This window comes from Geotrypetes seraphini, chromosome 3 (genome assembly GCF_902459505.1).
Source record: "Geotrypetes seraphini chromosome 3, aGeoSer1.1, whole genome shotgun sequence".
In the NCBI taxonomy this organism is placed as follows: domain Eukaryota; kingdom Metazoa; phylum Chordata; class Amphibia; order Gymnophiona; family Dermophiidae; genus Geotrypetes; species Geotrypetes seraphini.
The window spans coordinates 23,259,780-23,286,080 of NC_047086.1; the positions used below are offsets into that span (position 1 = coordinate 23,259,780).

Sequence of the window (26,301 nt, forward strand, 5' to 3'; positions counted from 1 at the left end):
TTCCTCATTCCCACATGCATCACTTTGCACTTGTTCACACGGTGGAGAGGAAAACGGTGGCGGAGGTCAAAGAAGCGTGGGATGAACACAGAGGATCTAGAATCAGAAAATAATATTAAATATTGAACTTAGGCCAGTACTGGGCAGACTTGCACGGTCTGTATATGGCCGTTTGGGGGAGGATGGGCTGGAGAGGGTGGAGATGGGCTGGAGTAGGTTTTAACAGAGATTTCAGCAGTTGGAACCCAAGCACAGTACCGGGTAGAGCTTTGGATTCTTGCCCAGAAATAGCTAAGAAGAAAAAATTGAAATTGAATCGGGTTGGGCAGACTGGATGGACCATTCGGGTCTTTATCTGCCGTCATCTACTATGTTACTATATTTTGATGCCCGGTCTTCCAGTCTCACAAGGTCCTTCTGCAATTTTTCACAATCCTCTTGTGATGTAAGAACTTTGAACAACTTGGTGTCATCAGCAAATGTAATAATCTCACTGGTTATTATCTCACCAGTTGTTCTTGGGAAAGGCGTTATATCTAGCATTAATAAAAAAATTAACATACTGTATATGCGTCAGGGCTAATTGTGAACAAGCTTCAGGTGTGGTAAAGAATACCAATCCCAAAAAACACCAAAGGGGTGGTGGACCACAAAAATAAGCCAAACCAAAAATGCGAAGAGCGGAAAAGCCACAAATGACCAGGATGAGTGCAGGAGTAGAAAATTTTAAAAAAATACTGTATTGCAGGGGAGGTTGCAAACTTTTTAAGCCGCTGCGGCGCACTAATCTCGGGGCTGCGACAGGAGGGCACCCGTAAATGCGCCTCTCCTCCTCGCGGCACAGATTGCGATTCACTGCCGTATTGTGTAATACAGGCCATGTGTCCCCAAGGACTCCTGAGGAAGGTATGGGCTGCCGAAACACAGGCTGTGTTGGTCCTTAGCATATCCACTCATCTGGATTTTGTTGCCTTATTTTTTGATGGTTGGTTTTGTTTTTAATAAATTGATTTTATTTTCTACTCTTGCTCGCATCCTGGTAATTTGTAGCTTTTCCACTCTGCTTTTTTTTTCTTTTTTGCATTTTTGCATAGAACATGACAGCAGAAAAGGGCCAAGGCCCATCTAGTCTGCCCACACTAGTGGCCCACCCCCTAACTACCTCCATGAAGAGATCCCACATGCCAATCCCATCTTTTCTTAAAATCTGGCACGCTGCCGGCCTCGATTACCTGTTGTGGAAGATTATTCCATCATTTCATCTTTGATTACACCCTAAACTGTCCACTAAAATGTTCCATTGACTATTGTTGACATTGTAATGTTAGATTAGAGAAACTGGGCCTCTTCTCCCTTGAAAAGAGGAGACTGAGAGGAGACATGATCGAAACATTCAAGATAATGAAGGGAGTAGACTTAGTAGATAAAGACAGGTTGTTCACCCTCTCCAAGGTAGGGAGAACGAGAGGGCACTCTCTGAAGTTGAAAGAGGATAGATTCCGTACAAACGTAAGGAAGTTCTTCTTCACCCAGAGAGTGGTGGAAAACTGGAACGCTCTTCCAGAGGCTGTCGTAGGGGAAAATACCCTCCAGGGATTCAAGACAAAGTTAGTCAAGTTCTGCTGAACCAGAACGTACGCAGGTAGGGCTAGACTCAAATAGGGCACTGGTCTTTGACCTAAGGGCTGCCACGTGAGCGGACTGCTGGGCACGATGGACCACTGGTCCGACCCAGCAGCAGCAATTCTTATGTTCTTATGTTAGAACTCCTATAGTGGAGCTCTATGAAGAATCTTTTAATATATATAAGTATGTTCGCATATATTTTTTCAGGATCTTCAGAATACCGTTTGAGTAGATTTTAACGTTTTACTCCGGACAGCTACATTCCTCCTTTTTTTTTTTTTTTTTTGTCATATAAAAATGAACAGTGAAGAATAACTTATCTTTGCACGTAGCCAAGACCGCAAGGTGGTTAATTAATGACGATGGAGTGAAGCGTTTCCTTATTGCAGTTCTGCTATGACATTGTAAATGTTACATTCAGGCCAGCGAGATAAATAGAGCTGCTTCAGGACACTGGACTTCTGTCAGACTTATTTGTTGTTGTTTTTTTTTTCTAGTTTATGAATTATTTTAAATTTTATTCCATTATTTTTACCCCTATTCTTTTTATTTTATTAACTGAATTCTATTGTTTAACGGTTCGTCCCTTCTATTCCTTTTTACATATTCCTTTAATTCATTTCGATATCATTTACATAGATGGTGCTCCTGTCTAGGAAATACAGTGGCGCCTCACACAACGAACGCCTCGCACAGCGAACGCTGCACACAACGAACTTCATGTCTTGATTCATACAACGAACTTCGTTTCACACAACGAAGTCGCCCGAGCTGCCGATGTATTGCATCCTTCCGCGCAGGCACTGCAGGCAGTCGTTAGTCACTGCGCTTAACTGCCCTCTCTCACAGCCCTTCGCCTGGCTCCCTGTGCAGTGGCGGACCGTCGGCTCGCCTCCTTTTATGGAGGGGCCCGGCGCCTACTGCTGATGCGTTGGGGGGGGCGGAGCTACTCTCGCCGCTTCCCCGATGCTAGAAAAAAAAAAAAAAAAAGAAAAGTTAAGTCCCAGTTTTTGCCGCTGAGACTCTGCCCTCTCTCACTGTATACAGTCGTCCTTTTAAGATAAACTCAATATTTTTTATATATCATGGCTTCTAAAAAAAGCAGGAAGGTGATTTCTGTTGAAATGAAACGGGAAATAATTAGAAGGAGTGAATGTGGGGTAAAACAGTGTGACCTCGTCAAAGAGTTTGGCCTCAGCAAGACCACCATTTTCACCATTTTGAGAAATTTATCTTTTTTTATATCATCTTAGCATATTTTATGCTGCAGAACGAATTATTTTTTTTAACATGTATTGTTATGGGAAAACGCGTTTCACATAACGAACTTTTCGCATAACAAACTTGCTCCTGGAACGAATTAAGTTCGTTGTGTGAGGCACCACTGTATTCGACTTGCTTCTCTCCTCTCCACTCCTTCCTGCCCTCCATAGTCCTCCCTACTCTCTTCTAACCCCTCCCTCTATAATGTCGCCTAGAGCGACGCACAAATGGAAGAAATAAAATAATTTAATTAAATAAATAGATAAAGGCCGCTCGTACGAATTCTGTGAGCGTCGGAGCATTTACCTTGCCAGTCCACAGTAGAAACCTCTACCCTAACTTTGTAAAAACCAGCGTATGTGGACTAATAAAAACAACTACTGCCTTAGGTTTTTTAAATATTTATTTCTTAAACTTTATTTTTGAACAACAGGTGTGTATCTTTTTTTAACTTGCGACATTTTTCCCCCAGACATTTGTTATACACAGCGGCGTAGTAAAGGGGGAGGGTCGACGGAGGCGGTATGCCCTGTGCGCCATGTTGGTGGGGGGGGGGCACCAGCACCCCTCCTCCTCTCCACCCCCCACCTCTTCCCATTACCCCCTCCATGCGTTTTCCCCCTTCCCTTCCCCCATATCTCTAGTTAAAATTGTTGTTTGCGGCAGTCAACAGCGCGCTCTTCGCAACCCCGTCGGCTCTTCCGTTGATGTCACTTTCGGGTGTCACACATAGGAAGTGACATCAGAGGGAGAGCTGACGTTGTCGACCGCCGCGAGCAACGACTTCAGCTGGAGGTACGGGGGAAGGGAGGTGCATCTGGCAGGCAGGATTGGGCAAGCAGTGGGGGGTGCCATCACCCCAGGTGCCTCTTATCCTCACTAAGCCACTGGTTATACAGGTGTTGCTTTGTACATCTGCCTGTTTTTCTTTAGATTTCTGTTTCCTCAAATGTTTTATTTCCCGAGAGGGTCTTTACAACTCACTAGGATGGGGTGCTGAAACGTTCGCAGCCTAACCAACCGACTTTCTAAATTCTGAGCGTTATTTTGCCACAGTAGCTGTGTTCTTATTTCATTAGAAACATAGAAACATAGAAATAGACGGCAGATAAGGGCCACGGCCCATCTAGTCTGCCCACCCCAATGACCCTCCCCTACCTTTCTCTGTGAATAGATCCCACTTGTCTATCCCATTTGGCCTTAAAATCAGGCACGCTGCTGGCCTCAATCACCTGTAGTGGAAGACTATTCCAGCGATCAACCACTCTTTCAGTGAAAAAGAATTTCCTGGTGTCACCTCGCAGTTTCCCGCCCCTGATTTTCCACGGATGCCCTCTTGTTGTCGTGGGACCCTTGAAAAAGAAGATATCTTCCTCCGCCTCGATGCGGCCCGTAAGATACTTGAACATCTCGATCATGTCTCCCCTCTCTCTGCACTCCTCGAGCGAGTATAGCTGTAATTTGTCAAGCCGTTCTTCGTATGGAAGATCCTTGAGTCCCGAGACCATCCGGGTGGCCATTCTCTGCACCGACTCCAGTCTCAGCACATCCTTGTGATAATGTGGCCTCCAAAATTGCACACAGTATTCCAGGTGGGGCCTCACCATGGATCTATACAATGGCATAATGACTTCCTCCTTACGGCTGACGAAACCCCTTCATATGCAACCCATGATTTGTCTTGCCTTGGACGAGGCCTGGATTCAGTATAGGGCGCCTGTCTTCAGAAGCTGCCTAAGCGGCTTTTAAGAATCACACATGGGTGCCCTATACAGAATCACCCTAAGCCACCTAATCACCACTCTAACCGATGCCCATGTTACAGGCACCGGTTAGAGAAATATGTTGCCACTGAACAGATGGCGGCAAGGGATCTCCCTGCCGTGATCAGTTTAGAAGCCGCAGCCCACATTGCACTGGGAGAAAGGCCTAAGATTCTGATTGGCCCATGCCCCTAAAGCCCAGGCCCTTTCCTGGTATATCCCACAATGCACTGGGAAAGGACAGGCCCACCATTCAGATTAAGGCGGGCCAGCCGGACAGAGGAAGCATCTGGCCAGCTGGCCAACTACTAAGGGTAGGGGGGTTCGGGTGGGCTAGGGGGGAGTTTGGCTGGACTGGAGGGGGTTCTGACTAGGTTGGGTGATCTGTTTAGGCTGCAGGTGGGGGATCCGGCCTACCTTCATGGGGGAGTATCCGGCAGGAGGACCTAGGCATCCCTCCTGCCACGATCATTATAGGGAGAGGTTCAGGGGTATCCGGCAGGAGGGACTGGGCATCTCATCTGTTGTGGTCATTACAGGAGTGTTTGGGGGTGTCCGGCAGGAGGGACTGGGCATCTCTCCTGCCTCAGTAATTACAGGAGTTGGAGGGTGTCCAGCAGGAGGGACTGGGCATCCCTCCTGCTGGGGATGTGTCAGCAGGGTGGTGGGAGGAGGAATTGGGCACTCCTTCTGCCGCAGATATTTGGGGGTGGGGGCCAGCTTCGGGGGTCCCGGCAGGAGGGACTGGGCATTCCTCCTGCTGGTAGTTTTTGCAGGGGAGGACAGGTCCCTGCTGTGGCTGCCAAACTGATCACGGCAGGGAGGTTCCCTTGCTGATCAGTTCAGCGGCTGCGTTTACTTGAAAGCACCTGATATTTAGGCCAGAAAAATGCTGACCTACATTTCAGGCACCTTACACGGGCCTAGGGAGGCGCCCAGAGCCACCTAAGCTCCCCTAAGGTCACTTCCGACTGAAACCATGCCCACACCTAGCCTTAGGCAAGGTTGAGCGGCCCTACGTACCTTACTAGGTTCCTGGAGGCACCTCCAATGTAGACGACCTGCCTCGGGAGATGGGTTTTTTTTTTTTTTCAAAAACATGCATCCCGATTGGCTTTTAGACAGCGGTAGGCTGCCTAAAATTGGGGACGCCATTTATAAAATTTGCTCCTAAGTGCCAATTTGCAGAAACAAAATTCTATGTTTTGACCTTGTTTCAGATCATTGATTGAACCATATCCACGTCATTCTCTTCTTGGCTGGGCTGAGAACTTTTCAGCACCCCTCTCGTAACAACCCCCCCTCCCTTCCCCGCAGAAAACCAAAACCTGAAAATAAATGTAAAATGGTTCAATGGATGTTCTTAGAAAAGGAGTATATATTTAAACCTCTGGCTTCTACCACCCTTCAATTACGCCCTTCAGTTCTTGCATATTGCTGTGACCCTTTTGTAATGAACAGTGCATTCTTATCTATTTATTTATTTTTTAAATTTCTATTCCGTTTTAAATCAAAGCGGATTACAATAAAACATAGAAATTCAAGCGGGAGACGTACGTACGCGAATAACACCTGAGCGTCAGTTATACGGACTTTATATTATTAAAGGCAGTGGAGCGCTGCTTTGTTTGGGGTTGCCCAGGAGCTCCGCTCTAGCGCACGACCTCTCAGCAGCTCTCATGTCTCCCACCCATCTTCTCCTGGCGCTATAGTTTTAAATCTTCGGGCAGCCGCCACACAGCGTCCACGAGCAGGCCTTCCCCCGGAAGTAGAATCAAGGGTTCCAGGGCAGGCCTGCTGTTTGACGCTGCGTGGCCCATAAATTTAAAATCATAACATCAGGAGACGGGAGGGAGGGTGGGTTACAGTCGACAGAAAATTGGGGGGAAGCCATGGCCCCCTGTGGCCTTCCCCCGTTCCGACGCCTATGTCTTTGCTACAAAACTTCAACAGATTTCTAAAAAAATTTGACCTAATTAATAAAAGTCTGAACAAAAAAGATGTGTTTTTTTTTTTAAACATCTTCTTAAAATTCCTCTTATCACCATGAAACCTAGGGAAGAAACCTGCAGTCTAACTGAGGTGCCCGGTGGTGTCTGCAAGAGAACTTAACCCTAGTCCATCAGTCAGTCCCGTGCACGGCAGCAGTTTGTTCACTGCTGACAAAGGGCTTAAGTGTCATTTGAGCCGGTTGCTCTGGGGACTTAATTGACACCATGTATCAGGTTAGGTTAATAATCCACAGGTTAGGTTCAGCTTGAGCAAACCAGCATGACCGGGCAAAAGATCGGTGACAAAAAGGTCATCTAAGAGGGAACAGATCGAGCGTGATCGATGGGAGGTAGCTCCGTGGTACCTGTCGCAAATCACAGACTACATTCCTAAAACAGTTCTCTTCCGAAGATCGGACAGCTGGTGAGCCCGACTTCACCGGACGATGCCTGTGGCTGACGGAGAAACCCTCAATGGCCCAATAACAAACCCTAGGGACTTGGAGCGTGTATTACCAGAGGGGGGGAAAAGCAGCAAAGATGTCCCAACACCGGCCTGTTTCGGCAAGAGACGCCAGGACGCAATGAAGCATTTCTCTCACACCAAGCGGGTTGGGAATTACCTGGTGGGGAAAATGATCAATAAGGGCTCGTTTGCGAAGGTGATGGAGGGCATGCACATCCCTACCGGGCAGAAGGTAAACATGCATTCAGATTTGCGGCAGAGTTTTGTCGAATTTAAGATATTTAACCTTGGCAAGTCAGCAGGGATTTATTGCAGAAGCAGGCATGAGAATAAAAACATCCACGTGAATGTAGGCATTAAACTAATTAGCTTGCTCTAAGCTGATTAGTCATTTGATGGTGCAACATGAAATTCCTGAAAGACCCTTTTGACGAACCAAAGTTTGCACAGCGGTTTATTAAAATAATGTACTAAACCAGTGTGGCGCAGTGATTAAAGCTACAGCCTCAGCACCCTGAGGTTGTGGGTTCAAACCCACGCTGCTCCTTGTGACCCTAGGCAAGTCATTTCATCCCCCCATTGCACCAGGCACATTAGATAGATTATAAGCCTGCTGGGACAGACAAGGAAAAATGTTTGAGTATCTGAATTAATTCATGGAAACCATTCTGAGATCCCCTGGGAGAACATAGTGGGACAAGTTTCAGCCTCTGATAACCAGAACTGGTATTGTGATGTCATAATGCCTCATTCCACCAATGCCTAAGAGCCAACCTCATCAGTGATGTCACAGTGGCTTGATTGTCCTGTACTTGGCTCACTTTTACTACATTTTTGATATCTAGAGTGGTGCAGTGGTTAAAGCTACAGCCTCAGCACCTTGATCCATGCTGTTCATTGTGACCCTGGGCAAGTCACTTAATCCCCCCATTGCCCCAGGTACATTAGATAGAATGTGAGCCCACCGGGACAGACAGGGAAAAATGCTCGACTACCTGAATAAATTTATGTAAACCGTTCTGAGCACCTCTGGGAGAACAGTATGAAAAAGAGAAAAGAAAAAAAAAAATCCAATAATGGAAAGTTTCCATCATTTAAAATCAAATACAAAAGCACACATCCATTATTGATGTGAACTAATGAAAATGACTTCAAATCTCAAGACGATTTCAAGGATGATCTCTTCTCAGTGCTTTTAAAGGTTGGTTAAGAGGACGTTTCAGTTGCTTTCTTCCATACCCTATTGGGGGATGACGAAGGAGCTTTTATAAATGATCTTGAAAAGTGGCTACAGAGGTGTTATTTGTCGTCTTTCTTCCTAAGGATGAAATCTCTTAAAGGTTTAGAATGTTGATCTCTGGCTGTCTATGAAGCGAATGCGCAGTATAACGAATTTACAAAAATGAGGTCGATATTCAAAGTGAATTAACCGGTTAAGAGGGGCTCTTATCCGATTTACTCATGCTGAGTGCGCGCTGACACCTAGATTCTCTATAGGTTGTCGATATCGACAGCTGCCTAAAAAGCGGCCACCGATTGCGTATGGCACCCTATAGAGCAGGGATCTCAAAGTCCCTCCTTGAGGGCCGAATCCAGTCGGGTTTTCAGGATTTCCCCAATGAATATGCATTGAAAGCAGTGCATGCACATAGATCTCATGCATATTCATTGGGGAAATCCTGAAAACCTGACTGGATTGCGGCCCTCAAGGAGGGACTTTGAGACCCCTGCTATAGAGAATTGTGCCTCGGTGAAATATAGGCGCTGGAAATGTAGGCCCGAGTTTTCCGGGCCTACATTTCTGGTGCCTATCTTTATCATGAATTGCTCCTACGTAGGCGCTTTAGGCTATCTAATGCCACTTCTAATGTCAGCCACGCCCACAGTGGCATTAGATGGCCTAAAGCACCTATGTAGGCCGTGATTCCAGTACATATTATATAGGCGCCGATAGGCTCTTTAACAGTGCTTTTCTTTGCCATTTTAAACAGTGTCGTTTCTAGAATTTCCCCCTGAGAGAATATTCAGAGGCACTTACCTGGATAGCCCCATTGAATATCCCCTCTAACCACTAAAGTCAAAACCAGCTATTGTGTGAGCAGTCCAGGGATGGAGTCGGCACTTAACTAGATAAGTGCCGATATTCAGCCCTTAACCAGTTACGACACATGAGAGGAGTAGAAAATCTCACGCCCTATTTACGTTCCTTTCAGCAAAGGGCTGCAAGAGTAAGAAACACCATGGGCATTGTCTTTCTTTTCAGGCTGCTTCGTATGACAAAGATTTCTGTCCATTGTTGATTAGATCTGTATCTTATAAACACTACAGGAAGCTTTTGAAGACTTTTCTTTTCTCCAAATTTTTGGTTAGCTAAATTTCTTCGCATCATGTTGTTTCTGTATTCTCCCCTAGCGTAATCTTTTGTTAACCGCATTGAACTAATGGTTATGCGGTCTAGAAAACTGTTATTATGTTATGTTAACAGGACTCCTGCGTTTGCGCTCCGATCTTTGCCCTGAGGAGGAACCTCTGAACTGGTTAAGAGCTCGATTTTGGTACTTATTTGGCTGCATGCTGTCCACCTGCACATAACAAAATAATTAATACCAATACTCGGACATGGCCATCACTAAATATCCAGGATTAATTTCGGTGTGCCTGCCACCAGCTCAATATTAACCAGGGCCGTGTTAACCTGTGGACCAGGTGAGGCTCTGGCCCATGGCGCCGGCACTAAAGGATACCAAACGCCCAGGGCTGTGATATCACTGGCCAATGAGCTAAGTTAACCTGAAGCTTTGCTCCTCCTCCTCCTCCCTTTTTTGATGCTGCTGCCCTCTCCTGGCAGGGCACGGCTTCAAGGGCCAGCGTTCCCTCCTCTGACGCTACTGCTCGACACTGATGCTGGCCTATGAAGACTTATCCTGCCGGGACCAGGAAGTAGCATCAGAGGAGGGAGGAGGGAACTGGCCAGGGATGGGGCATGGACTACGATGGAGTATGGACCAAGGGGCAGTACACCATAATGTCTTGAGCTGGTCCTGATATTAACCACAGTCTGTATGGATTTTATTAAGCTGTACATGGTATTTTGTATAAAGGTGACATGGTAAATTGTACGTATAACAGGGCTTCTACAGCTAAGCATCCAGAGGGCCTAACCTATAAACATAGGGCCTGTGTTCTTATATAGAATATTAGCCTAACCAGGTATTATAACGCACCTAACATTAAGGCATGATCACTTATCCCAGCTATAGATCTGATGTAAATATTAGCACTTAAGTGTTGCTGGGATTTGTATGACTTACAGTATCAGATACCTATATTAGCATAAAAACATAAGAATGGCAAAACTTACAAACTTATTATAGCTTGCAGATCCTATGTTACCAGACAGATTTAGTAGGACATCAGGCCGCCCGGTGGTATAAATTAATTTCGGAAATTTTGAATAAAAATCCAAAAAATAGTCTTAGAGACATTTGGAGCATCGAGATAAAACAGTCTATTTCTGCATCTCGATGGCCACGAATTTGGACTTGGAGGTTGAAATGTACAGCGTCAGCATCTATGAGACAAACTTGGTTTTTCTTGTTGCTAGGATTTTTTGGACCCCAGTTCGTTTACAAACGATAGACAGTTCTAAGTCTAATAGATGCTGGCATTTGTCATGTTAATATAGGACGTTGGATCATCTGTTGTTCTATTGTCCATTGATACTTAATTTTTGGAAGTCAATTTGGGGACAAATCAATGTCGTACTTGGGTCATCGACAATGTTCCCTCTAATTTTTCATAGGCTGTGTGCGCAAAAAATTTCGTCTGTGCTCATTTTAAAGAAAAACTAAATTTGTGTGCGCTATAAAAATGATTGCCAGAGGGCCCGGAGTTCAGTTATGGGCATTTATGGGCAGGTCTTTGAGTTTAGTCTTAATTAGAGAATGACACGGGGAAAAAATCTGTCCCCATCCCCGGCTCACCGTTCCCTTCACCGCCCCATCACTGCCATTCCCTTCACCGCCCCGTCACCGTCACTGCCATTCCATTCACCGCCCCGTCACCGTCCCCGCAGCATCCATAGAAGCCTCAGTACTGCAAAACACCATAAAGACAGAAGAGAGTCCTGCCACTACTACTACTGCACTGAGAATCTGTTTCAGTGCCTCTGCCCTGTAGTAAAAACAGAACATAAAATAAATCAATTGACTTGTCCTCCCTTGCAATGACGTGTCCCCCATGTTCACCTATAGCTCGAATCTGGTCAATTGTGCACACTAAAAATGCCCACCTGAGCACATAATCATGCAGATGCTGCAGTACAATGAGCAACAGGAGGATCTGGAATGTGAGCACAGGCAGGCAGTGATACAAAAACAGCAGACACCCGACCGATTGCAACGTTCTGCCATCTCCCTCCCTTCACCTCACCTTAGATGTAGAGTATGCCGGCTTTCTTTTTCGCCCAGCCGCACGCGCGGCTGTTCATTTGTTCAATATTCTCCTCTGACGCAACTGGAAACAGGAAGTTGCAGGAGAGGAGAAGATTGATCAACTCGAGCAACCGCGCATGTGCGGCTTTTTGAACGCGTATGGCTGGGCGAAAAAGAAAGCCGTCATACTCTACATCAGTGTTTTTCAACCTTTTTACACCCATGGAGCGGCAGAAATAAAGGAATTATTTTGTGGACCGGCAAACTACTAGGACTAAAATTTAAAAACCCCGTTTCCGCCCCATCTCCGCAAGCTCAGTCACCTCAGTAACTATAGAAAAATAGACAAATATAGTGCAAAATATAGACAGTAGATATAAATTCTCAAAACTGACACGTTTTGATCACTAAATTGAAAATAAAATCATTTTTCCTACCTTTGCTGTCTGGTGATTTCATGAGTCTCTGGTTGCATTTCCTTCTGTCTGTGTATCCTTCCTTTCATTTCTTTCTTTCTGCACTCAGGCCTAAGAAGTGCCCTTTCTATTCCCTCCCTCTTTCCTTCATATGTCCTTAGTGCCCCCGGTGCCTCCTTCCCAAGTCTTTAGTGCCCCTAGTGCCTCCTTTCCATGTCTTTAGTGCCCCCCAGTGCCTCCTTCCCATATTCTTAGTGCCCCTTTTAACAGGGGATCATAATTTTGAATAATTGCTTTAAGTGCAAAGTGTCTAGATAACCAGCACACTTCATTCAGAGATCTGAAAGCAATTGATTCACATTCAGATGCATCTGCTATTTCTTGAAATTTGCATCGTTTAGTAGAAGACCGACAGAACACCATGTACACAGTTATAAGAACATAAGTAGTGCCTCTGCCGGGTCAGACCAGAGGTCCATCCCGCCCAGCAGTCCGCCCCCGCGGCGGCCCAACAGGTCATGACCTGCCTTAATCACCAGAAGGGGCCCCCTTGCCCCCTAGGTTTCTCATCGAAGTCCTATCTTCCCATCAATGTCCTAACCCTCCGGCCTTGCACCTGCACGACCTGGTGAGCTGTCTATACTTATGCAACACCCCAGCACCTCCCTCAGTACCCCACGATCCCCTTTTCCCTCAGGAATCTGTCCAATCCCTGTTTGAATCCCTGTACTGCACTCTGCCGGATCACTTCCTCCGGGAGCGCATTCCATTTGTTCAACGACCCTTTGGGTGAAGAAAAACTTCCTTGCATTTGATTTGAACCTATCTCCCTTCAGTTTCTCTGAGTGCCCCCTTGTACCTGTCGTCCCTTTTAGTCTGAAGAACCTGTCCCTGTCCACCCTCTCTATGCCCCTAAGTATTTTGAAGGTCTCTATCATATCCCCCCTGAGCCTCCTTTTTTCCAGAGAGAAGAGCCCCAGTTTATCCAGCCTCTCAGCATATGGGAAGTTTTCCAGCCCTCTTACCAGTTTCGATGCCCTCCTTTGGACTCTCTCAAGAACTGCCATGTCCTTCTTGAGGTGCGGCGACCAATATTGAACGCAGTATTCCAGATGTGGGCGCACCAACGCTCGATACAGTTCTCATTACAGTTTCTACTTCTTTCATCAATTTTACTTCTTTCCATGAATCAGAAAGACCCAAATCTTCCCGATGTGCAACACAATGTTGCTGCACTAAATGTGGAATGTCTTTTCTCAGCTGTGCTGCAACACCATCTATTTTGCCCAACATAACAGAGGCACCATCAGAGGTGAACGTAACCATTTTATTCAGATCAAGTTCATGTTTCCTATAGAATTCCCTAATTGCTGTTACTATTGATGTAGCATCACATGCTTCCAACTGTAGCATCCCACCAAATGATGTCCTATACTCATTTGAATTGAATGGCCGATACTTAAAGTACTTGTTGACAGAAATGTCTGTGCTTTCATCAACACTTAACGCATGATACGTTGCTAATTTAATGTCTGCCATACAATCATCTTGCACGATGCCATTGATAATTCCAAGAAATTCAAACACATAGTTTTTGCTTCTCCAGCTATCAGGTATACTAACATAATTCACCATGTGCTCATTGATATCTTGAACAGAGAGCATTGAGTTATTCATCTTAATGGCCAGCACAACACTGTCGACAAGAACCTTAATTTCATCAGGACTGGAGCGCTTCCGTTTATTACTAATTTGCCTGTTTTCTTTTTTGGTTGGGCTTTCAAGCAACATGTTAACCAGTCCTCCTCTTAAATTCGGATTTTTACTTCTGAATTTCCTAATACTGTCGGTATGAGATTTACTTGATAGACGGCGTTTCAGAAAGTCCAGTTTCCAAACATCATCCCATATTTTTCCAGTAGAGAATTTTCCAGTTGCTTTGGCATCTTGACAATAACAACACACAACTCCATCGTCTTCGTCATAGGTAAATATTTCACGCAGTCGAACACGCATTGTATTTCGAGATTCCGGTGTCTCCGTTTCAACAATTTCTTCAAGCCATTCAGAGAAGACCTAAAAGCTGTTGCAGCTCTCTTGCGTTTTACACTTTTCACCATTCGCGGTTTAGACATTTTAAGAGTTATATCTGGTTGCAATTTAATAAACGAATATAGTTATACAACCGCAGTAACACGCTGCACACTACGATTCCACGAAATAAACAATATGGCAGAATTTCAGGAAGTCAAAGAATCGGAAGTGTTTCATATCCTATGGGCCATAGGCTATGGCCCTATGGGGCACGTGATGTGTCAAGTTCAACTGCCAAAGATAACGGAATCACGTGAATGACTTAAAATTTATATTATAGCGCTTCAATAAATGTGATAAATGGGAAATCGGAACAGCTGGTCTTCTGCGATATTTCATTTTAGCAGTGAAAATCATTTTAGGCAAAAATTTATTTTTTTTATGCACGCTATTTTAATTTGTGTGCGCGGGTTCGGCAAGTTGTGTGCGCGCGCACAAGCACACAGCTTAGAGGGAACAGTGGTCATCAATACTAATGACTTATGAAGCCATAATTTGTGGCACTCTATTACAAATTAAACCTTCTTTGGATCGACATAAAAGCCAGTTTTTCTTGATAATGACGGGAATAGCCATCCAGATGGTTACACCTAACTGGAAGAGTTATGATCGACTGAATTACACTTTCTGGTGGGCAAACCTATGTTCCAGTTACAAGTATGAAAGAATGAACGCAGAGTGTTTGGGATTTAGTAACGCATTCCAAATGGTGTGGAGCCCATTGACTGCATTTATTGAGTCACAAGAACTGTCATTCTCCTTTCCTTTTATTTGACTTCCTTACACATCCAGGGAGGGGAGTGTATTATTGTTTGCTATACTTAATTATCTATATTATTGAAATTAAATATGTACTTCTATTAATTATGGGGAGGAGGGGGGAGAAAATGATTGTTTTTTGAATTATTTGAGTATTTAAAGTGCGTTCTGAGTAGTGTTTATTACATTACATTAGCGATTTCTATTCCGCCTTTACCTTGCGGTTCAAGGCGAATTACACAAGAGTTGATTAAGATATTAAGAAGTACATATTACTAAGATATTAAGAGATATTAGGGGAAAGTTTTAACATTTCCTGGTTTGTTGATGGGTAGATGGTATTGCAGGAGGAGTTCGGGGCTTGTTTGGTTGAGTTATATTGGTTTTATGTATTTTTTGAAGAGTAGGGTTTTTGTTTCTTGTTAACATTTGTCTCACAAAACTAGGGAAATAGCTAATATGAATCTGTGATGCATATATCAAATCACTTATCTTAAATCACAGCTCTTAATATAACTTAGTAAAAATAAATATTTCTATATTTGTAAAGTGCTCAGACCATATAACCAATAATTTAGTGGTAAAACCAAACTGTGGCTATTATAGGGACCATCATCGCCTTTACAGTCCCTAACCCAACCATCTGAAATTATTAATGATGATAGGTAAAAAACCACTTATCTGAAATGGCTGGATAGTTGGATACTCGATGACCACAGCTGTGATAAAGTGCCAGCGCTCGAATATGCTCAAACGTGCACTCAATTTGACTAAATAGGCATGTTAAAATCCCCCCCCCCTCCTCACTCGAGTTTTGGCTCTTCATCAGGAGGGGGACACTGTTAAATCAAATCAAATATATAAAAAACATTATAGTGATATCACTAATACTATTACTCAATCATCGTTACCACTATATATCTTCATTAGTATATTCTAAATTTCAATAACTAATCAAATTTTATGAGACTAAACCTCATACCTTTTCTCGGCGTTATAAACCCGGAAGGCAGCAAAGTCAGGACAATCTAGATAATGCATTTTATAGGACTATTCTGCTTCTGTCCGGAAGTGACATCAACCGGACTGTTACAAAATGTTATAATTGGAACCAATCTATATCTAAATTTAATCCATGAGGAGTTAGGGATTGCCAATTGTAAATGAATCTTTGTTCTTTCATCAATAACAGCTTTGATAAATCTCTCAAATAATCCCTAACCTAACAGATAACAGATAACAGATAACCTAACAGATAACAGAACAGCATATCTGAGAGCGTCAATAGGATGGGCGTCCTGCAACCAATGAGACACCAAGGGGGCGGTAACTCTTTCTCTATTAATGTTACTGAGGTGTCCAGTTACCCGGACCTTAATCTTTCTAATAGTCTGGCCAATGTAAACCTTGCCACAAGGGCAAATTATGCAATAGACCAGCCCACTTGAATCACAATCTGTCCCGGTGGACAAGAAATATTTCTTGCCCCGGATAAAGGAATGTCTATGTATGTTTGATCTAAAACATACCGGCATTGGCAACATTTATCGCATTTTGTATGTGGAGGTAATCTGTGTGTACTCCGTTCCATTTTTCTATGTTTTAATTTTTCACCCAGATGTTGAGCCCTTGAAAAAGCAAATTTTGGTTTCTCCATCAAAGCGACATGATATTGTAGAATTGGCCAGTGTTTTTGAATGACCTTTCTAATGGCATTGCTGTTATTTGTATACTTGATTTGATTTAACAGTGTCACCTCCTGATGAAGAGCCGAAACTCAAGTCGGGGGGGCCAGGGATTTTAACATGGCTATTTAGTCAAACTGAACGCACTGGCACTTTATCACAGCTTATCACAGTTAAAAAAAAAAGAGAACAAGAAGTCGCTATTAGAGAGTTCAAATATTTATCCCATAATGTTGCTTGAAACGATAAAAGTCTTCAGTCTATGACTGAAGGAAAGGTGAATAGAGCAGGTGTGCGTTGCGAGCGCTTTAAATTTACAAGTGCGAACCAATCCACAAGATAGAAAACATACATATTCATAGTCCAGGGGTAGGCAATTCCGGTCCTCGAGAGCCGGAGCCAGGTCAGGTTTTCAAGATCTCCACAATGAATATGTATGAGATGGATTTGCACACACTGCCTCCTTGAGATGCAAATCTATCTCATGCATATTTATTATGGCTATCCTGAAAACCTGACCTGGCTCCGGCTCTCGAGGATCGGAATTGCCTACCCCTGTCATAGTACAACAGACACAGCCTATCCATTCCTTCCAAACCGTTAAAAATAGCCATAATGCCAATAAAAAGTTCACCTTATATGAACTGTAAAATACATTTCTCTTCAAAACTAATAAAATGCTTTAATAAACAGGTAGGTAAGTTTTCAACTGTTTCTTAAGTGAGAGTTTCTCTCTACATAATCTTAAAAACCCCTGGAGCCAAATTAAAACTTCACACAAGCCTCAACTGGCAACCAAAGCAATTCATGAAAGTAAGGGGTGACATGATCAAACTTTTTCAGATTATAAATCAGTCAAACTGCAGCATTCTGGACTCTATGCAAATTGCATAGATTTTTTTTTTTTATATAACCAGTGAAGTAGACAGTATTCCAATAGTCCAACTGGCTCAAAAACCAGTGACTGAACCAATAATCTGAAAGATGAAACGTCAAAATATGCTCTAATAGTTCTCAATTTCCACATCATCCGCCTGATCTTTCATAGTTAAATTCTGATCCAGAGTCACTCCCAATATTTTGATGGTGGATTGAATAGGATAAGTTATTGCATTCAAAGTCAAAGAAGCTTCAGTGCAATTCTGACGTGGGGTTGCAAAAAAGAATATTTCTCCGAGATATGTCAGATATTTTTGTCTGTCTTCCTTTTTCTGTGATCTTTTGTAATTGAAACATAGAAATATGATGGCAGATTAAGGCCAAATGGCCCATCCAGTCAGCCTATCCACAGTAACCATTATCTCTTTCTCTCTCCGAGATCCCACGTGCCTATCCCAGGCCCTCTTGAATTCACAGTCTCTGTCTCCACCACCTCTTCCGGGAAACTGTTCCAAACATCTACCACCCTTTCTGTAAAAAAAGTATTTCCATAGATTACTTCTGAGCCTATCACCTCTTAACTTCATCCTATGCCCTCTCATTCCAGAGTAGAGAGTTGAGCAGGGACAGAAATCCCACCCATCCCCATCAGGATCCTCTCCATCCCCACCCATCCCCGCCAGGATCCTCTCCGTCCCCACCCATCCCCGCAAGGAATTACCTCCATCCCCACCTGTCCCCATAAAAAGCAGCAATTACTTCTGACAGGATCATCAATTCCACAGTTTCTTTTGCTGTTTTCCTTGTGGAATCTCTTTGGTGGAACCCTTTTTTTGTTTTCTGTTTAGGTAATTAACTTATAACCCCCCTCTTTTACTAAGGCTGATGTGTCCATTATATTATATGGACAAACCCTGCTTCCAAAGCCTTCCATCCCCGTGGGAGTCCCGTTGGCTAGAAAGGGGTCCCCTTGGGAGTCCCATGGGCCAGAGGGGGGGTCCCTGTGGGAGTCCCATGGGTTACGGAGGGATTCCTGCGGGACCCCCGCAGGATTCCCGCGATCCCCGTTCCCATGCAGACCTCTATTCCAGAGTTGCCATTTCAAATGAAAGAGACTTGCCTCATGTGCATTTATGCCACAGATGCATTTAAATGTCTCTATCATGGGGCAGGAAAGAACACAACTTTTTCATGCCCCTGTCACCATAGCCACCGCTGCCACTGCTCTGAAGAATTTCAAGATGGCTGCCAAGATTTTGTGCAGATGGATGGATGCTAGAGGAGGGATGGATGGAAGGAAGGATGCCAGAGGGGAGAGGGTGAGATGGATGCCGAGGGAGAGAACAAAGGAGGGCAGAACAGGGAGGCTAGAGCAGGGAAGGAGGGAGGGAGGATGCCAGCCTTCCAGAGCATGGAGCATGAAAGAAGTGAGATGCCAGGGGGAAGGGAGGGAATACAGAGATGTCAGGGGAAAGAGGAGGGATCTCTCTGATCTCCCTGCAGCTTACAGGCTCTGTGCATGGGCCCATGTCCTGAGTAGCCTTCAGCATTTCCTCACAAATTTCTTTATAAGTGCTTTAAATATATTATTTTTTCTGTTATACCTTATAATAGCTCCTTTGAGTTTTGCCACTGCTTTCTTCTTCCAGATGTTCCCATCCAGGCAACTCCTTGACATAATCCCCCATCTGAACAAAGTTAGTATTTTTGAAGTCTAGAATCATCGTGTTGACGTCCGCTCATGCGAAGAGACCCTCCAGACATAGCCTCAAGCTCAGAGAAGGAGATATGAGGTTTGTGTGGGAGCAGGGCTGTGGGCGGAGTGGGGCAGGACTGGGGGTTGAGTGGGGCAGGGCCAGGTGTCCTCTTTTTCTTTTTTAAGAGGAAATCCCTATTTTTATGGTTGTAAAAAGCTGGAGCAATTTTATACACATCCACTTGAGTGTGTTAAATGCTATTCTACATGCTCAAATCATTTATGAAATTCCCCCTTAAATTACAGTACAACCTTTTCTATACTGCTCTGATGCAGAAAAGCCTTCTTATGCGAGAGAATCTTGAGTAAAACCGTTGTGCTAAAAAATAATGCAACCAGCATGCAAAGTGCGTGAATGATTAATTGCTCTTGAAGTTGAATAAACAACACTTGAAAGGAAATATAACAATCCAAAAAAAGGAAACAAATTATAAATATAATTCCACACTATTGCATTTGACCTACCAGACCTTTGTTTTCAAGCTGTTTCATTGGCAAATTTGACTCTTGATGCAGGCCAGTAGGCTGAAACTTGACTTTTGTTATAACGTTGTCCAATAAAGCTGTGTTTGCTATCCTCATTACACCTTGATTTGCTTGCTGCCCACTTCCTTGTTTGTTGCTGGTATCTTACTCAAGGAGGAAAAAATGCCGATTCCTGCGTCTAACTGTATTCTCCAAATTCTCACATTTTATGGGTAGATTCATATTGTCCTTTGCAACTGCATTCACAAAGTATCCACTTTGCTTTAACTCTCTTCAAATTTCTGAGTACAAGACTAAATTAAAGCTAAGCAAGTTTCATGATTCTCAACCTTAGCCTCCAAATTCAGAACTTGAAATTCACTTTGTGCTATCTGTCTCGACAGATTTTGGCCTACAGACACAATTAAAGCCCAAAAGTCTTCCAAAGATAATGAAGAATTGAATTAAGTTCATAAATTGCCTTGACTTGCCCAGCCTATATTCCCTTATCGAGAGAGTCAGGAACAGCTGATTCCTCCAGCATTTAAGATATGCCCACTGGTTGTTCCCCGATGTTGATGTTGCTAAAGATACTCAAAGGAGATGTAAGCAGTTTTTATTGCTTCATCCCAGGGAATTAGAAAAAGGAGTTTCTTTTGTACTTAACTTTCCTTGTAAGTGTTTGATAAAACATTTGACTAATACTTATATATTCTTTAATACATTTCAGTTATGTTTTTGAGTGATAAAATAGTTGAGGCTGGTCATCAGTCACAGCCCTAGGGTTGAGCGAAGATATAGGTTGTTTTTCTCCAGGTTTCACCTTCTTTAAGAATGATTTAGTGTGTTCTCTCTCTTAGGATGCTTCTTAGACTGTTTTGAGCTCTTGAAATCTCCTTTATTGAGGACTTGGATATGTTGGAATATTAATGTTTATAGATATGCTTTACTTTTTTATATTATACAGTTTAAATTTGTATTTCTGTATATTGTATTAAAATGTATAAAAATATATATTTGAAGTAAACTCACAATAACAGAAACAATACAGTTAGCAGAATTACTCAATGCAACATAACATAAATCTTTGTTTATATTTTTTTAATTATATTTATATATATATATATATATATAATCTAAAATATATTTTTATTTTCTATTTTTACTTATTTTATATTTTTTTCTGTCTTGCTTTGAACCAAAAGAATAATGCAGTATATAAATATTTATGTTATGATATGTTGCTTTGAGTTATTCTGCTAACTGTATTGTTTCTGTTATTGTGAGTTTACTTCAAATATATATTTTTATTTTATTTTTATACATTTTATACATGTAAGAATTTGGAGAATACAGTTAGACACAGGAATCGGCTTTTTTTACACAGGAATCGGCTTTTTTTCCTCCTTGAGTAAGATACCAGCAACAAACATTTGCTGGTATATGTTGTTGAGAAATCTAGAGGATTAGGGGACACTTGATGAAGTTACAGGAAAATACTTTTAAAACCAATAGATATTTTTTCACTCTGAGAATAGTTAAGCTCTGGAACACTTTGCCAGAGGTTGTGGTAAGAGTGGATAGCGTAGCTGGTTTTAAGAAAGGTTTTGACAAGTTCTTGGAGGAAAAGTCGATAGTTTGTTGTTGACCTTAATTGGCCACCATGAGGACAGGCTACTGGGCTTGATGGACCATTGGTCTGACCCAGGAAAGTTATTCTTATGTTCTTAGTTTCAGTAGTTAGCCTCACATATATTGGTGAGCAATATTGTTGAAGGGTTAGAAGGAAAAGTTTGCCTTTTTGTAAATGACATGAAAATTGGTTTCGTTATCTCTAGCTTCAGCCCAGGAAACTCTTATGTTAGCTTCCTCCCATTAAAGCTTATTTTCAGCAACTATTTTTGTTTTAATACTTTTTTCCTGTTATTCCTGAATGTGGCATCTCTCCTTTTGTGGACTTTAGTGTGGTAATATTTTTTCTTTTCAAATTGAGGTAGTTTTCTATTCTTCTTTACCTCTGAATTATTTGCTTATTTCTGTACACATGTGTTACTTGGTTGAAATGTATAAATGTTACAAATAAAAAGAAAAAAACCATCAGTGCATGGCATTTATTTTTATACCATGTGTGCTACCTATTGCCTTTAAAATACAGGATGCCCACAAAAACACCCCTTGATTTTAAATGGTTACAAAACCAAAATTTATTGCAATATTCTTTCACCTTTGAGGCTACAGTTTCATCTACTCAAAGTTTCATATGGATTACATATACTCAATGTGCACCTCACCAACTCGGCAAACATCGATGCGATAATCGAGCTCGGACCAGACTCTCTGAAGCATATCCGTCGTGATCACGTATATAGCTTCAGTGATGCATTCCTGCAGATCATCCATAGTTGCGGGTAGTTGAGGTACGTTACTCCAAAGGAAAAAGTCACAAACAGTAATGTCCGGTGATCTCAGGGGACACTTGAGGAACACCTGATCATTTTGTCACGTTGCATTGGCTGAAGGTTGTAACTTCTGCACCAATTGCAGCTTATAAGGGTGAAAGAAAGTGCAAGTAATTGTGTAAGATCTTGCAAACCGTGCTTTTTGGGACTTGTATTTGCTGTTATTTATAAACATAATCCAAAAAGTTTTGATTTTGTAACCATTTAAAATCAAGGAGTGTTTATGCGGGCACCCTAAACATGAAACTCAGCATCTAGCAATTAAAAGCCCTGAAACTAATGCTATAAAGGGTTTTGAAAGTGTGAAGGCTGTTTTTACATGTGGAAATGTAATGTAATGTAATGTAATTTATTTCTTATATACCGCTACATCCGTTAGGTTCTAAGCGGTTTGAAGAAAATATACATTAAGATTATAAATGAGAAGTAAGAAGGTACTTAAAAAATTCCCTTACTGTCCCGAAGGCTCACAATCTAACTAAAGTACCTGGAAATTAATAAAGAAGAGAAAATAAAGATGGTTGAAAAAAGAAAAATTCTATGTGAATGGAAATGGTCTTAAAAAATTACCCTGGATTCATTGGCATGGTAATGGTGGACAGAGGGGGCCAGACTGCCCCCAGGTACCACATTGGCAATGGCACCTGCATCTCTCTTCTTCATCACCTACACACTGCTCACATTGGCCTCATTCCTTCCTCTGATGTCACTTCCCATTCACAGGGCCTAGGAAGTGATATCAGAGGGAAGGATGAGCCCGGCGCAATTAGTGGTTAAGACATGCTGCTCATGTCCGGTGAAAATTTGACGAGATATGAGGGGGGAGGTTGCAGGGAAGGGTGCATCAGGGGGGCTGTAGAGTGCGTGATACTGTAACAGAAGCGTGCTGGACAAAAATGTTCCGACAGTCCAGTACAGAACCTATGTGCGCCGGATTAAAACAGTAACTGTTAGTGCTGTGAGGGGGGTTTGGGGAGAACCCTGTCACTAAACGTACAAGTATTCGCACTCCCATTGGGGGAGTGTGGGGGGGAACCCCCCTACACTGAAAACTGCCGTTTTGCTGTTTTTTGAGTATTTGGCAGTTTTAGTGTAGTAGGGGGTTCCTCCACACACCCACCCTCAGAGCGCTGTTACTGTTTTAGTATAAATCATGTTTTATTGATGCACAAGCAGCAAATACACAATACAACACAAGAGTACAACAAGGTCGAGATCATCAAACGTACAACCAAACAATTTCCCCCCCCCAAAGAATCCCCGCAAACCCCCACCCACTCCCGATAGCAAACACCCACCCCACCCCGAAGCCCCCACCCTGAAGCCCTACCCATAACCCTAACCCTAAGCCAGCAAGAAAGTAAAGAGACTGCTGAGCAAGCTGTGTTCTTATGCCGCTCAGCACGTAGTAAACAAGACAACCGGACCCCAACCACCCGCCCACAGAATCGATCCCCATCCTACCCAACTAACTCCACACACACCAGTCCATTCATACCAACCATTCACACTCACCCATACAACATACCAACCATCCCGGGGGAAACAGCTGAGGGCACATGGTATCAGCAACTAAACGAATTCAAGACCAAACTTCTGGCCCTAGGGGAAAGCGATTGAATATAGGAATCCCAGGTCTGCAGGAAAACTTTTGTCCGCATGAAGGATAAACGGGCATGGCGCTGCTCCAAGAGCATCAAATTATGAAAGCGATTCCTCCAAGCTCAGTAAGCAGGTGCGGTTGCTTGCATCCAAACGCTAAGTATGATCTTCTTTCCTATAACAGCAGCTTTCCGGATTAGCAGCCGATGTCCCCGAGCAGGCACACGCAAAGATTCATATCTATCCAAAAGCAAGCCTACCGGAGACATCGGAATAGAGTGACCAATAAGCCGCTCCAAGAAGCGGAGTACGGCCCTCCAAAAAACTTTCACTCGAGGGCATCCCCAAAATGCATGAAAAAAGGAATTGCATCCCAGTTGACACTTAGGGCAGGTCGGAGAAGAAATGCCCCCAACCTTGTGGACTCACTCTTGGGAAAAATATGCTCGATAGACCACTCGAAATGCTGTTACCGTTTAAATCCAGTGCGCATATGTCCTCTGCAGGATTATCTGTGCGCAATTGTCAGCGCATTTTTGTCCAGCGCGGAGAATGACGGGTCACTAGAGTGCAGGGAAGGGTGCATCAGGGAGAGTGTGGGGGTTCACCTCCACCACAAACTTCCCTAGCTACGCCACTGCCTGGAGTATACATAAGCATACGTTCAAGATAGCATGTACATATCCTCGCTCTATGTGTACGCATTCCTGGGGGTATAGTTAAGAAGGAGAAGGGCCAGAGTTGCGGTGTACCTGCGTAGTTTATCAAATATATGAGTACACCTAGGTGTTTACATGTACAATGCTGGTACGGAGAGTCTATTTTCTAATAGCACACAGATGCCTATCTTGACTTTATAAAATAGATCTCCCCACATAAGCACTCTGTTATAAAATTCGGCCCAGTATAAAACTTTAAGCCCCAAACTCCAACACAACAAAACCAAGGTTCTTAACTACGGCTGTTCTGACTTATAACATAGGTTGCCATGAAAGTTATTGACAAGAAAAAAGCCAAGCAAGACTCGTACATTTTAAAGAACATGAAGAGGGAGCCACGCATCCACCAAATGATCACACATCCTCATATCGTGCAGCTGTACGAGACTCTGGAGACTGAGAACTCCTATTACCTGGTGATGGAGCTGTGTCTAGGGGGAGATCTCATGGACCGAATCTGCGACAAGAAAAAGCTGGAAGAAACAGAGGTCAGGAGATACACGAGACAGATAATGTCTGCAGTAGAGCACTTGCATCGCCATGGAATTGTCCACAGGTAATTCTTCCATTGTCTGTTGAACTATGCAGTAATATGATGCCTACATAAGAAAGTACAGTAAAACCTTGGATTGCAAGTAACTTGGTTTGCAAGACAAGCAAAACATTTTATTAAAATTTTAACTTGATATACAAGCAATGTCCAGCAATACAAGTACATACAGTATACAAGCGTCACATCAACACCAATGAGCTGATGGTTCATCTCTCTGTGACGCTGCAGGAGTGTAGTGACTGTTCTAAATGAGTGAGGTCTTGCAATACGAGTACGTATAGTATTTTGTATTAAAGTTTTTGGGTTGTGGAATGAATCGTTTGAGTTTCCATTATTTCCTATGGGGAATTTCACTTTGATATACGAGTGCTTTGGATTACAAGCATGCTTCTGGAACGAATTATGCTCGCAAACCAGGGATTTACTGTATATGGCCTAGAAATTCAACTAAAAGGTATAAAAAAATAACCTGTGATAAACATACAAATCAAAAATGTCCATACGGTGAGAAAAACCTTTGATTGAGGGAGAAAATGCCTCAGAGCCCCTCCTCCATCCTAGAGAGATTGGGTGGCAGACATGACAGGTGCCAGCACCTCATTGACATTAAAAAAATATTAAAAAAAAAAAAATAGTGTAGTGTAAGCGAACAATAGAATAGACGGAAAGAAGCAAAAAATGCTTATTTGTGTAAGCTATCACACTGACGATGGCCAGCGTTTTGCCTTTTACTGTAAGCTGCCTCAGGGAGTGGAGCTAACCTGAGGTTATGGATTCGGGCCCACACTGCTCCTTGTGACCCTGGGCAAGTCACCGGCTCCCCCATTGCCCCAGACTGTGAGCCCACCGGGACAGACTGGAAATTATGCTTGAGTACCTGAATAAATTCATGTAAACTATTCTGAGCTCCCCTGAGAAAGCAGTATAGAAAATTGAATAAATAAATAGTGTGATAAGCTTCAGCCTCTGATAACCAGAGCTGGTATTGTGATGTCATAATGCCTCATTCCACCAATGCCTGTCAGCCTCATCAGTGATGTCACAATGGCTTGATTGTCCTATACTTGGCTCACTTTTACTACATTTTGATGTCTAGAGTGGCACAGTGGTTAAAGCTACAGCCTCAGCACCCTGTGGTTGTGGGTTCAAATCCCACGCTGCTCCTTGTGACCCTGGGCAAGTCACTTAATCCCATCTTTGGCCCAGGTACATTAGATCGATTGTGAGCCCACCAGGCAGACAGGAAAAAATGCCTGAGTACCTGAATAAATTCATGTAAACCATTCTGAGCTCCCTTGGGAGAACAGTATAGAAAACTGAATAAATAAATATAAATCCAAATACACAACTATTGTTAATTCCATTAAAAAAT

General features: G+C 43.0%; 1 protein-coding gene across 3 annotated transcripts in view; it reads left to right on the forward strand.

Moving 5' to 3' along the window:
• LOC117356475 (hormonally up-regulated neu tumor-associated kinase-like) overlaps nucleotides 1–26,301 on the forward strand; it is a 93,792-nt gene that overhangs the window by 44,251 nt on the left and 23,240 nt on the right. For 2 of the 3 annotated variants that reach the window (XM_033935715.1, XM_033935717.1), the window contains exons 1-2: nucleotides 7,061–7,341; nucleotides 24,640–24,932. In XM_033935715.1, the coding sequence (XP_033791606.1) occupies nucleotides 7,090–7,341; nucleotides 24,640–24,932 (545 nt within the window). In that variant the 5' untranslated portion in view covers nucleotides 7,061–7,089. Of the gene's footprint in view, nucleotides 1–7,060; nucleotides 7,342–24,639; nucleotides 24,933–26,301 lie in introns of those variants that run through there. The other variant, XM_033935716.1, reaches the window with a different exon arrangement.